This window comes from Pholcus phalangioides, unplaced genomic scaffold (assembly GCF_987345545.1).
Source record: "Pholcus phalangioides strain wild (caught in Gottingen) unplaced genomic scaffold, Ppha-v1.0 ptg000005l_1, whole genome shotgun sequence".
In the NCBI taxonomy this organism is placed as follows: domain Eukaryota; kingdom Metazoa; phylum Arthropoda; class Arachnida; order Araneae; family Pholcidae; genus Pholcus; species Pholcus phalangioides.
In genome coordinates, this window is record NW_028301598.1 from 11,182,998 (window position 1) to 11,197,717 (window position 14,720).

Consider the following 14,720-nt stretch of genomic DNA (forward strand, 5'->3'; position numbering starts at 1 on the left):
GGTAGCCGAAAGCCCTGTATAATTACTGAAAAGAAATGTTACGTGATGTCATCGAGAAACTTATGACATAGTTACTTTCGGAATGGCAATACTGCGGTTATTTACAAATGGCGTCGTGCATGTGTTTTTTCGATTTGTAAACAAATTGTATTTTGAGTTTTTAGATCCCGCTGTTACGCAGCTATGAATGCCAATTTTCAATTTATTTTTTTGTGGCTAAGAGACAAGTTTTAGTCGAGTCAAGATGGGAGCGGTAACAATAAATTTTTATGAATGATGCATTTATAAATATAATAATTTGGATTTTAAATAATACAATAGACTACATACTCAACTCGTGGCCCTCGAAGTCATCTGATGAGGCCTGTGACAAATTACCAAACCACTCAAGTGGCCCCGAAGAGATTATCAAATCATTCAAGGGGTTCGTGGCACATATCCAGATCACTTAAGCGACCGCAAGTGCATTTTTAAATCACTCGAGTGACCCACCTCCAGTTTACTCAAGTGGCTCGCGGTACATTTCCGGACCGCACGAGCGGCCCGACGCACAATTACCGATCACTTAAAGGGCCCCCACCTTTTTTATAGATACCCCGCATTTTTATAGATCAGTTTAGTGACTGCCGTTGTGGTGGTCGAGTATGGTCATAGTGACGGACTCGCGTCGCGATGTCCCGGTCGCCGCAGTGGTGGTTGAAGTTGGTTTTCTGTGGTTTCAACTTCAAGGCACGAATGCCATCTGATCTCCCCTTTAAAAAGTCTCGTCACAGAGAGCAACAGACCTACAAACAGTATAAATGTAATTTAATCATAACACATCATCCCTCGCTTCACTTCTGAAATATAAATGGCAGCACTGAACAATCAAACACAACATTACATACACACTTAGACTGTTAGGTACACACACAGTTACACTTCTGGGACAAATCACTAGGTAGTAAATCGCCCATAGATGGTGATAGACATGAGTTGTGCTCAGTTTGAAAGAAAAGAAAGAAGTTTAGTGACTCTCTGAGCAAAGTTATAGATCATTTTAGTGACTCTAAGCGTATTGTCTGATCACTTTGCCCCTGCTGCACATTTCTATATCTCTCAAGCCCCCCCCCCCCCTCACCGGCACATTTACTGATCTCTCAAGAGGCATACTTTCAAATCACCTGAGTGACTCGCACCTCATTTCTGGATATCAAGTGGCGCACACTTTCTGAAAGGTGAGCGCTCTTGCATTAGACGCTTTTTACAACGACTCCAAACTGAGGTATATTTACAGGAAGGGGCTATTAAACCAAACACGCACCTTGTCCATATTCCTGTTTTCGGAACTTCTAACGAATTGGTACATGTTGGAATGTGTGTGTATGTATAGTGAACCTCCCGTGAAGTTTGTTTCTGTGTAATGCTTGTTATGTGCCCCAAAGCAGAATGTTTAGCACTGTTCTGCGATGAGCCCTTGGCTGACTGGAAATGTTCTGCGGTAAAAATCCCCATACATGTAATAGTGTTTTTTGCACTTTTTCTTAAAATTCTTCGGAATTGTTCTGTGACGTACGTCGCAGATTTTGGCACATTCTGCTTTGGGGGTTATGTGTAGTGCTGTCATCTGCAATCAATTTTTTTAACTATGAGTTTTTTCTTAACTCATAGTGAGTGAAGTGTAATGAATGAATGATTATACCATTGTAGGCCTGTTGCTCTTTGCAGCGACAGGCCTACAACAGTATAATTATTCACAGGAAGCGGCTACAGCCAGCACCACCTAGAGATAGAAGGCCTCCGCAGTCTGCTTGTGACATCAGTAACTAGTCCATTTTTCCTCAGAATAGCCTGTTCAGGAAAAAAAATTCCCTGCTCGTACCAGTATCATCGTGAGGAAAAGAAATGATCGGGCTCAGAATTGGCGATTTCTATGCCCCACATCCAATCACTATGTGGTATTTGTGAGCCAATCAGGAAGATTCTATGCCAAAATAAGAAGAAACGAAATATAATGCTTTGTTTCAAAATGTGGCAAACTTGCTAGGTAGTCTGAATGACGTTTATGGCAAACAGTGCAGAGGCGTGGATAATTTGAGGTCTGAGGTGCTGAAGAAAATTGAGTAGAATAGGAGAAGGATGGGGGGGGGGGGGGTAGCAAAAATCATAAATTTCCCTGGGTTTAGAGAGCAAGAGACTGGGTCAGTGAGCAACCAAAAGAGTGATCTAAACAGTGTGTAATTATGTGTTATGTGAGTGGAGAAACAGTGCGTTAGCATGTGAATGACCAAAAAGTGATCTAAATACAAATACAATGCCACAACAGGCAAAATGCCCAACAAGGTGGCTGATAAAAAGATGGCCATAAAAATATAAGGAAATATATAAGGTCAGTGAGTGACCAAAAGAGTGACCTTAAGACAGGGATATCTTAAGAACATCATGGGCCCCCGGGCCAAGTAAATTTTCTGAGGCCCTACCTTGTAAATTCTAGAAAATTCAAACAGTTCTTATTTTTGTGAGGCCCTGGGCCATGCGTTAAGACAGCACTGCCTCAAGAGTGTGCAAGCATGTGAATGACAAAAGTGTGACAAAGAGAATGAGGGGATCAGGTCGGTGAGCGACCAAAAAATTACCTCAGAAGCGCACAAGCATGTGGATGACTAAAAGACTGACCTAGAGAGTAAGGAACCACATTGGTGAGTGATAGAGTAAGGCTGTAGCGAGGGGGGAGGACTTGTGGTCCCATCCCCCCCCCCTCCCCGAAATGTGAGAAAATGCCCTTAAAAAGGGAAAAATATGGCCAAATCTATTGTTCTATCACTTTGGGTCCCCCTCCAAACCAAATTTCTGGCTATGGGCCTGACCTAGAGAGTGTATAAGCATGTGAGTGACCAAAAGAGTGGCTTTGTTTTGAGACAGAGGCATATTTACACCGAGAGGAGGATGACTAAGCGGGCCAAGAGGGGCAAGTTCGAAGGGGTGCAAGTTTAAGTGATGAGTGGTGAAGAAAATTAGACTAGAATGACAGAAGGGCGAGGAAATTTGTGTAGCCCAAAGATGGCAAAACTATAAAAAAATCAACCTCTAACACTACTTCATAGCGACCTTTCCATTACAATGATTGGTAGGATAAGTCCCAAATGTTTTCATATAACAAGTTTCCTATATGTTTTTCTTTCGATATTATGACCACCCGATATAACATCCATTTTCGGCAGACAGATGGGGAGAGAACATAAACTTGCCAGTAAATCTGCGAATATTATAATGTTGGATTAGTTGATGCAGAAAATTGCCAAAACTAATCCTTTTTACTATAATAATAACTTATAATATTTACATTATTTTTCCCCAATGTTGGGTGTTCTTATCGTTCCACTACTTCACCAAACACCAACCCTGGTCATCTCGCTATATTGCAGTTTACTGCCATTAATGAGATGGGCTGGAAACGAAGGCACTGTCTATTGGTGGTAACCTCAAGTTCGTTAGGGAAAATATCTTATCTATATTCCTCCCTCAGATTTGAACCCAGGACAGTGACAGCAACCATCACGGTGGTAGACGAGCATCTTACCACCACACCACTCGAGCGCTTATCGTTCCACTGATAACCCTAGCAAATAGTATTAAATTGGGTCGGTTGAAAAAGAAAGAGCTGTCAAGCAGCACCATACCATGTAGTGGGAATTCAGCCCGAAAGAAGGTGTTGGTGTGACATATCTCTGTTTTGGATGGTCAAAAACTTGCCGTGCCAACAAAAAGACATGCCATGCGTTGGGAATTAACCGAAATCAGTTGGCTCCATCTATTGCTCTATTTGAAATTTCTTGAAATTCCTGCTCAGATATTATTTACGTAAGGAAGGCCTTATAATGAACCTCCTAGACACCATTTATAGTCCAATAATTCACCTCCAAATATAATGAAGGAAATTTTCGGTTCCCTTGAGATAGTATAAAAAGATCCTTGAGATCAAGGATAATAATCTTATAACAAGGCTTGATTGTATTTCAGAGCATGATGGCACCTTGAAATTTTTATGTAAATCATTTTTTATTCTCTTGATCTCAATTCAGGACGATTCTGGAGGAAGTGAAGATGATGAGTCACAATCATCAACGCTGCCTCTTCCAACGGCGGCTATTTTACTACTTGCTTCCTGTGCCTATATTTTACTCATTGCTCTGGGTCTTCTAGTCAGAAAGTGCTTGATAGTAAGTATTTCGTTTCTTGACTTATTTTCATAATGACATTTGCTCCTGAAGACTGAGGGAAAAAACGTTATGAACTCTCAATTTGCAAATACTCGATTTTCTTCCCAATATAAAGCAAATTTTCCAGCTTGATATATTCTTATTGTATGGTCGAAATGGTAACACTTTAATACAAGCATGCAGATGGGCGGGGGCAGCATGTCCAGACATTTTTTTTGTAGGTTTTTGTGAATATTTTCTTTATTTTTGTGAATAGGATCATTAATTTTGTGAAACATAAGTAATTTTTTTGTTCGGAAGCGAAATAATCTAGTTGATATTAATTACAAAAAAATGAAATGCCGAATTCATGGTTTCATTCATTTGTATTTTGTGAAGGGTCCGTTTTTCAGATATGGAATTTTGTGAAGGTTCAAATTTCCGGACCCAAATTTTGGCTAGACAGACCCCTGGCATGCTCAACCTGTAAGAGAGTGACTTTCCCGATTTGAAAACATGTTGTGCGCCACTTAAATTATCTGTAAATATGCCGCAGCTAGATGCTTGATCAGCTGGGGCAAACATGCATTTTGTTGCCCTCTTGCAATGTTCAAGGGTGAAATTTTGCCCCCTCTGGTCTGACATTTGGGGCACCAGACCTGCCTGCTCCCCCAGTTACAGTCTTGGCCCTGCACGCATCAATAGGCAAAGATGGACTTGGGGGGGGGGGGGACATGACATGGGCGTAGATACGGGCCCCCCCCCCCCCAGCGTCAAAAGTGGAGTCGACTGATCTAATGTATATGTATATATGAATTGACATCATCATCATCGTGCCCCCCCCCAGACTTCCAAGTCAATCTCCGCCTATGGGGCATGATGATATAAATTCATAACTGTGGATATACATTATATCAGTCGGCTTTGCCGTTGATATAATGCTGGAGGACAATGCCCCAGTATCTCTGTGCATGCACAGGGCTCTTAAGAGATCTATAAATATTCTGCGGGAGTCTTAAGTGCTCCCAAACTGTGTTGTAGCTCACTTAAGTGACCTGGGAATGTGCCGCAGATCACTTGAATTATCTGTAAATGTGGTTTGGGCTACTTGAGTAATGCTACTTGGGTAACTTAACGATGTGGAACTGCACTGCAGGCCGTTTAAGTGCTCTAGAACTGTGCCGCAGGTCACTTGTAAATATTTCGTGGTACACTTGAGTAATCTGTAAACATGCCACAGGACACTAGTGATCTGTAAATGTGCTGCTTATAGTTCATTTTTACATAATTAGGTTAAATGATTGTGGGCACAACTTGAGTATTCATTCTTTAATACATTGGTCTCCTTGTATCAATTCATCAGTCATGTAGAAACTTCATGGAAATGTGGTTTCATGAACAGCTGGTGATTCAATTTTAAAAACATGAAATCGTACATGATTGCAGATTTATGTGTGTATTGAGGAAATAAATAAAATATTTACTCACGCTATATACAGTAGACTCTTGTTCATCTGTTGTATATCAGTACAGATTACTGAGTTTATTGAAAAGCCTATTTAAATTGTATATAAATTTCTGCGCACAGACATGCACTGACACATTTTCACACATGCTCAAAGAAAACCCACCAGAAGACACCAGATGACAAGACGAGCCGGATTATCAAGAGTCTACTGTAATTATTTTTGTTGATACAGCAGACTTTTGTTAATCTGGTACATATCAGACCATGGTGTGTCATATTACCAAATTTGCTGAATTACTGGAAGTCCCCAAAGCAGAATGTTTTGCGATGTTCTGCAACGAGCCCTCAGCTGACTGAAAATGTTCTGCGGTAAAAATTTGCATGTACATAATAACGTTTTTCTACACTATTCTTAAAATTCTTCCAGATTGTTCTGCAACAGCACTGATTGTTCTGCGACGTACGTCGCACATTTTGGCACATTCTGCTTTGGGGCTGGTAGTTAGTTAGAAAAATCTAATATAAAATTCTGTGCACTGACATGTTTTCATCTTCTATGCTCAAAGATAAGCCCGCCTAAAAAAGCCGGATTACTGGACAGGCTGGATTATCGAGAGTCTACTGTACATATTTCATACTTCTTGCCTATCTTTAAAGTTTGAAAAAGATGTTCTAAGGCTTATCAGTACACACAGGATACATAGAAGATAACTCCCCCTTGCAGCAACTGTTGATCCTAGAAAGCATACTTACAATTAGAAAAAGTATCCACATAACGTGTAGACCTCAGATATGTCATTTCTTTTACAAAGGGCTGTAGTTATTGAAACAGGAAAAATTAACTTTTTATATGGACATGTGTCCTGGAAACACCAATTAGAAATTGTTGCCTTCTCTCCAGGGGTTAACGAAAAAGTTACATGTTTTTAAAAGTGCAATATTTGAATTCAAAAATGAGAGAAAAGTTTAGGAAACAAACAGCAAAAATCAGGGAAAGAAGCATCCGTTCGTTTATGCTGTTTCTTTCTCGATTTTCCTCTGATTTGTGGATTCAAATATGTCAGCAAATATTGTACTTAAAAACATAGAATTTTTCATTAACCCCTGGACAGAAGGTAATGTTCCAATTTGGTTTATGGAGACTGTATAGAAAGGTAATTTTTTTTATTTTAATAACTATACAACCCCTTGTAACATGAATGACGTATCTGAGGTCTACACGTTATTTGACTACTTTTTCTAATTGGAAGAATGTCTGTAGGACAATAGACCTGGCTTAAGATATCAGGACCAACCACATAATTATTGGCCGGGAGCTCCGAAATTTCTACTTTATCTCCTGACTTTCACAAAAAAAAAATTTCTCTCGAATTTCAGCAGGAAAAGGTTGCAAAAAATACCAACTTTTTGGGCAGAAAAATTATTCCCAAAGAGTTTATCTAGGAAACAGTCTGTTGCCCATGTTTTTTTCTCCACAAATGCTGTTGCACACGTAAAGAAAATTGCTGCAAAAGAAATGTTTCAATTTGGCAAGGAAAAGACAAAATTCACCAAATAGCCATCATTTTTGCCTCTCTTCAGTTGAGGCAGTAAGATGGCCTGTGTCTTGGTTGACTATACCTCTCGTTAGAACCCAAAAAAATATGACAGACAGACCTAACAGCAATTTTTATGTGTGTTTTAGTAATGATAGGTAATTGAACAACTGTTTGGTAATATTTGGCAATGGCTAGCACAGTAAGATTCAGGGTTTAGATTCCATAAGCAAGGTTACCACCAAATTTTCTAATTGCATCAAGGTTCTGGCCCCTGGGTAACCCAAAACTTTTTGTCCTCCAAAAATCTTCGTATCAAAAATCAGTTAACGCCAGCCAAATCACTTCAGAATTATTTTTAAAAAACAATTTCAAATCTATGAAAAAAGTAATTCCAGAATTGGTGAAAATGAATAATTTATGAAATAAATTATTATTACCCTAAATGCTGGCCCCAAAAACGTTGGGCCCGGTGCAACTGCACCTGTTACATACCCCTAAGGGTAGCTTTGCTTTGCAGCTGCCTAAGTCCAGCCCTGCGTCGACATTCATATAATCATCATTTTGCTTAGGAAAGGTTTTTCCCCACTCAACTTTTTGCTGGGACACACAAGTCTCAACTTGGCCATTTCATTTGCCTCACCGCCAAAGTTTTCATGTTGGAAAAAAACAAATTGTTAATATGGAAATAAGTACTGAACACACAGTATGTATTAATATGAGGTGCATTATGAAAATAAGTTTTGTCTTTGTTTACTTGAAACAACAATCAATGAAACGCTATGAAAATAAGATTATTTGAGCACAATGTTTTGCATTGAATCATATTTTCTACATTTTCAAGTGCATCACATTATTGATCTTTTTCCTTCATATGTTTAGTCTCAAGGTTTTTGCAGAGACTGTTTTCCCAAGTACTTATCATCCGATTGCTGTCAGTGTTTGAGAAATTGTGCTTACAAATGTGATTGCCGCCATCCAACAGTGGACGGATGTCTAGATGCTGTATGCCCTGCTCGACAGGTGAGTTGTCAAATATTGCTTAAATATTTTTTTTTTCTGTTGTCTGTGAATGTAAACACAGGTATATTGATGATTATAGTGAGGCTAGTCAAAAGAAAACTAACAAGTAATAGACTGCAATTCTCCTGATGATGTCAACCACTAGTGTTGGGGAAACGTTGAGAACTAACTCAAACGTAGAACGGTCTTCGAACCTGAACAAACAATTTTCATGTATAGTAAGTGTTGTGTGGATTTCATAACTTCCCTTCAATTTCTTTGTTAAAAGTAACCTCATATACAGTATATAATACACAGCATTACGCCACTCCAATTTGCAGAAAAACTGGTTTTTGAGGTGGATGGCAAATAGCACAATATTGTTTATCCTTGTACTTGGAACATGATCCACTAGAAGTTGATACATTGGAAAAAATTGGCTCATTCACACACATTCTATTTGAACAACATTTTCTTCTTCTGGTACGATGATTGGTACTAGCACACTCGCTCCATGCGGGACAAACTGCTTGACAACTCAAACCTTGCTCCGTTCAAAGTTGTTCTGCTTTCTTTTGCTGTTTTAAGCCCACTATCAAGTTTTTGCTGTGTTGTGTAATGCAGTGAGTCTGCACACATGACAGAGCACCCACATAAGTGGTTCTGAAATGAAAATCTTTTGCGTACAGATTTTTTTCCCCTGGGGATATATTGAACACGAAAAAAATAGGCAGTTTTTTCATTCAATTTATTTTATTTATCTCCTCCACATGCCTCTTGAAATCTTGCTGGAGCCTTCATTGCCAAAGCAATTGATAGAGCTTTAGGAACCCATAAGGACAACATTACTGTAAAGCTCATGCCTCCTTCTAATTTTTGCTTGTATCAAGGATTCTCTATTTGCGTAAGGGATGGAGGGTTATACAGACACTTAGGTTTTAGTACACTAATGCCTGAAAAGAATGCAAGAGTTTTTTGGGGAAAACTTCTCTCTTTGTGACTGGCATTAGGGTAGGATATATAATTTGCTGATAAAATTTTGACCAGTTTCTGAAGGGGTACCATTTCTGTGGGCATGGTAGCCCAGGTCGATAAGATACTCACCTAAAGTACCAAAGGATGTATGTATCAACCTCTGTGTGAGCATAAAAAGTTTGAAACCTGCAATAAATTTTAGGTCCCAATCTAATTAGCCCTAGTGCATTTACTTCTTTCAAAGTGTTAATAAAGACAAGAGTTCAGCTGCGTGTTTAGACCTTGTGTGAAGCAAGCAATAATTCCATATTGTCCATGACTTCTAAGCAGGATGCAGTGGATTCTCGGGCATGTACCTCCCCTGTGATCAAACATATGCTGTTAATGAATGTAAAGTATAAGTATTCCATACTGATACAGCCTGGATGTCTATCACAAAAAGTGATTTCATCACATTGTCCCATGGAGACTGGGTGCCTCTGGAGATTTATTCAGACACAGAAATGAAGCCTGCCATCACTGGCAGGTAATAAGAGGTTTTTTTAAGATGGGGAGGTTGGGTGCAATCGAGTGAATTGTCAGTTTCAGTGCACTCATATCATAAGTTAACATAATAAAAATAAAATCAGTATTCCATACTTAATCATGACAGTATTTATACCTCTGCATTTTCGCAACTTGTCTCTTGTTTATTTTACTGAAACACCACCTTACATTTATTAATTCTTTTTGTATCAGCGTTTGAATTGTGTGGAGCTTTTTATTTGTGACTGGGCAAGTTTCCAGTGTTGTCAAGAAGGAAAAGCTTACTCTGTAAGTAAATCGATGTATGAATCCATGTTAAGGAAACTCTATGCATGATCTTTAGTTCATTTCTTTTGATAACCATTCAATAATTTGAATCGTATATAATGATACCCACTAACAATAATTGCCTGCATAACAATATTATTTTCTGGTCTCAATACACTTTTTATAGTGATAATATATTCTATCTACTGTATAACAATAACTCTTTTATAATGATACATTTATGTGGTCCCATAAATGTGATTATGTAGGTGTTTTGCTATGTATATATTTTTTGGAAGGCTAAGTTTTCATAATCAAAGTGTGCACAAGTTGGCAAATTTTAAGTGACAAGTTTGGCTATTTTTCGTAATGTCCACATAACCCTACAAGGATTATAGCTATCAGTGCTTGACAAATAAAAAAATTAGTTGCTGACCCAAATTTTTTAGAAGCCAAACATGGTTTTTTTTCACTGTAAAAACAGTCTTAAATAATTTTTTTTTTCAAATTCTCTGGGATGACCCATTTCTATGAAATCAGAGAATTTTGTGTCATCCTTAGAATCTGATTCAGCTATCACGTAGAAAATTTTAAGCGCCAATATAGATTTTCTAGTTACTGTGGCGACCTGGTGCCTGGGATTTGTCAAGCCCTGATAGCTTCATGAATCATGATATTGACACCACATACAAGTTCTCATTGTTAGCTGCTGTTTATATAAATATTTTCCTCACTTTTTTTTTGTTGATTGCAGTGTGGTAGTGGAGCCTGTTCCTGCACGTGCGAAGCTCCTCATTGTGAGAGCATAAATTGCCTGTGCTGTGAGATCTCTTTTAAGAGTGCATCAAGCAGCTAAAAGTACTAGTCATTTTAAAAATACACGTACATTTAAGGGGTATTTTTTTAGTATGTTTAACGACAATCAAATCATCTGACGTATCTTGTGCCTTCATCATAGGAATCATGAACATATTAACCACATCATCCATTTCAATGAAATAGAGCCTTGAATATTCACTGACGTCACCCTTCATCAAGCTGAGGTTAATATTCATTGAATGAGTTCCGTTAAACATTAAAATGAATAAACCTTTTTCTTTATACTTGACATAAAATTAAATGACAAACACCTGGAAAAATGGATCCAGGTCATTTGAAATAGCTGGACAACATGTTCAAAAATCAAAGTACAGTGGAACTTTGCTCATCTTGCAAATCACTAATCAAAAATTTTAAACATATTTTGACTTGATAAACAAGATATTTCTCTTAATGCAAGTAGCATACAGGCTATTTTATAAGAAATTCAAACTGGTGGGACTGCTCTTGGAAGAAAAAAAAATTCAAAAGTGTTATGGGATTAAATAATCATTGACAAAAAAAACAAAGTGATAGCCTAGGTGTGAACATTTTCCTCTGTGCTGGTGTGCCAAATAGAAAGGCTGGTGGACTAAAAACACCACCAGTTGATGTGTTAAAAAAAAAAAAAAACTTTGTAATGCATATACTAAAGCAAGGGTGCTCAACCTTTTGGAAAGTCTGTGCCACTTCACTGGCTTGAAAACATGTCATGGGCCACTTGAACAAATCTGTAAATTTGCTGTGTGTTACTTACATGCTCTGGATGCTGCTGGTCACCCTAGTGATCTGGGAATGTTCCACAGGCCACTTAAGTGATCTGGAACTGCGTGGAGTTTCCGGCCACTTTGAAGAAAGAGCATCCAACTGTGTAGTGGGAGTCAATGATTGACAAAAAAATAATAAGTCATCGCCCGCGCTAGTGAAATTTTTTTTTTACTTAAGGCCCCCACCAGATAACGTATTTAAAAAAATGGATTTTCTCACCCGCTTGTTTGGTGTTGATGAAAGCTAGGATCCCATGCTCTTCCGTATCATTAAGGAAATGCTCAAGCAGTATTACCAAAAATATAATTATGAAGAGTAGTTTCATTCTTCTAAGGGGAGTTTTTAAAAAAAGAGTTTTTATCAGTGGGAAATAATGTATCTAATAAAAATTACCTAAAATTTGAAGCGGTATTTTCACTCCTCAATGAATTTTGGAGGAGTAAAATCAGATTTTGATGTGTCAATCTCACATCTAGATGTGTATTGGTGGACACTGTACTCAGCCTTCATTGTGTAAATGCAATACAGTAAAACCTTGATAAGCCACCTCATATTATCGAAAAATTATGATGGCTTAAGCAGAGTGACGACTTAAGCGAAGTGCTGCCAGTTTCAATGTGCAATATTGTAAAAATCTTATGACATTAAAATATGAATCAAAATTACAATATTAATAAAATTTATAGATTTCAAAAGAAAAAATAATAGAAACTCTACCTTTTTCATTACTTAACTTATTGTGGTAAAATATACTGGTACACTTTGATTTATATAGTAATTTTTAATTTAGACTAATCAGAGCAACTGTTAGAATAATTAGTTTCTCTTCACAACATAACTATTGTACATTAATTTTACATACAGGTGAAATTTAATTTTAGAATTTTAATTCTTCATCAGTAGTTATTGATGCAACTACAAGGTAATCTCGAATGCAGGACCCACTTCTGACTTGAGGGGAGCAGGAAAAGTAAACATTAGAAGACCTCAACTTTGGAAATAATGTCTGGTTTTTTCAACAAAGATATTTCATTTAAATTTCAAGCTCTACAGAGGAATCAGGTCTAGCTTGAACAGTCCCTAACATTTCAAAGTCCTTCATTGGCAAATGAACTTCCTCTGAGTAACTTTCGTTACTTAATCTGTTCTGTTTTGGTACATACACTTTTATGACGATTTTTAAGCATATGACAATTCTGTTAACTTGTTAGCAAGCTTTTTTTTAATGGAATCCATAAAAATATGTTTCACTCTCTCAACTTGTTTCATAGTGACGATTTAACCGAAATTAACGACAAATGAACGAGAGTTTAATAACATTGTTGTCTATGAAAGCTGGAAGGGCTCGAAGAAAAATGACTTAACGAGGTTTTACTGTAATTTCAAGTGAATCACCTTGCACATCTCCTTCAAAAAGAATTGTGGCTAGCGTAAGAGACGGCTGTGGAACAAATAATTTGAGTTTCTGTTATTCCCTATGGGAGAACTTTGATTCGATATACAAATATTTTTTGATTACGAGCATGTTTGCTAAATGAATTTTATGTTCATTAACCAAAGTTCCAGTGTATATAAAATATACACAGGGTGATTTCTTAATTTCCTTTATCTTATTTTACTGGCGAACCATTAATCCTAGAAGGCATACTTACAATTAGAAAAAGTATTCAAATAATGTGTAGACCTCAGGTACATCATTTATATTGCAAGGGATTGTATAGTTATTGAAATGAGAAAAAAATAATTTTTTATACCCATGAAAAACCCAATTGAAAAGTTGTTACCCTCTCTCCAGGAGTTAACAAAAAAATTTTGTTTTTAAGTTCAATATTTGCTGACATATTTGAATTTAAAAATCAGGGAAGGAACTGATTTATGCTTCTCTTTCCCAACTTTTTTTCAGATTTTTAAAATGAAATATGTCAGCAAATAATACACAGAATTTTTTTCTTTAACCTCTGGAGAGAGGGTAACAACTTTCCAATTGAGTTTTTCAGGAGTATAAAAAGTTATTATTTTCTATTTCAATAAATATAGAACCCCTTGCAGAATAAATGATGTATCTGAGGTCTACACATAATTTGAATACTTTTTCTAATTGGAAGTATGCCTTCTAAGATCTATGGTTTGCCAGTAAAATGAGACAAAGGAAATTAAGAAATCGCCCCGTTTGTTCATTTGAAAATACTGACTAAAGACATCATGATGATAGTGGTTTATGTTGTATTAACAAGTTTTTTATCAAACTATTTTTGAAAATGTGTGTTGAACATGAATTTCCATGAAATTTTTATGTACTTATTTTGATTGAATAAAGTACTTGAATGTTCAGTTACTACTGTTTATTGTTTAATTCATACATATATCAGTACTAAGGGAGGTCTGTCCGCCTGTGGCGGCCACCCTCCCTTTTCTTCACAACATATTGTATTTATTTCGTCCCACTTCATCAAAGCACCAGCTTTAGATAATTTACAAAAAACAATAATAAAGGACAAAAAAAAAAAAATGTGATCAAGTACCCTCAGAAAACTTCTCCATGGGGGTTTCCAGATTGGAGCCCTGTTGGACCATGAAAAATGTTCACTTGTATTCATTTTAACAACAAATAAATTCCAGGGCCCCAACCAATTTCCCGGAACCCAATTCACATAATTTTAGTGGTGCCCAGATTGGCTTTATCTTGGGTTACCAATGTTGCAAATTTTAAAACAAGATATTAAACAACAAGATTCATCCAAGGCCCCCCAAATTAAACCTGTCAACTTTTGCATGGGGGCCCCCGACCTGGAGATTTGTCAAACATCCCCACCATGACGGCCACAAAAATTTTTTATTTGTATTCATTTTAACAATAAATCAAATCCAGGGCTGCCCAATCAAGGAGCAGGGACCCGATTCGCATATTTTTATGGGGGGCCCAGACTGAATATATCTTAGGCTTCTGCTATTAGAAATTTTTTAATGTTAAAGTAGCAAGAAAACAATGAGATCCCTCAAAGGCCCAAGGAAATGAAACCTCTTAACTTCTCCATGAGGGTATATGTGCAATGCCATGCCCTGCGTAGTACCCTGACCCCGTGTGTTGCAAGCACCGATATATGTATATTATACATACCTCTCTGCATGCCCTCCATGCCACTG

The 14,720-nt window shown here is 37.4% G+C and overlaps 1 protein-coding gene across 2 annotated transcripts; it reads left to right on the plus strand.

Annotated features, from left to right (window-relative positions):
* The first annotated feature begins 87 nt into the window (after positions 1 to 87).
* On the plus strand, positions 88 to 13,910 carry LOC149086294 (uncharacterized). 2 transcript variants are annotated; one of them, XM_089232316.1, is made up of 5 exons: positions 88 to 253; positions 4,062 to 4,199; positions 8,064 to 8,204; positions 9,897 to 9,971; positions 10,705 to 13,910. In XM_089232316.1, the coding sequence occupies exons 1-5, from the start codon at positions 245 to 247 to the stop codon at positions 10,804 to 10,806; spliced, it is 465 nt and encodes a 154-aa protein (XP_089088442.1). In that variant the 5' UTR covers positions 88 to 244; the 3' UTR covers positions 10,807 to 13,910. The 2 variants fall into 2 exon arrangements, with proteins under 2 accessions (XP_089088442.1, XP_089088443.1); XM_089232317.1 differs by having other exon boundaries at positions 91 to 253; positions 12,477 to 12,588.
* Positions 13,911 to 14,720: the final 810 nt, after the last annotated feature.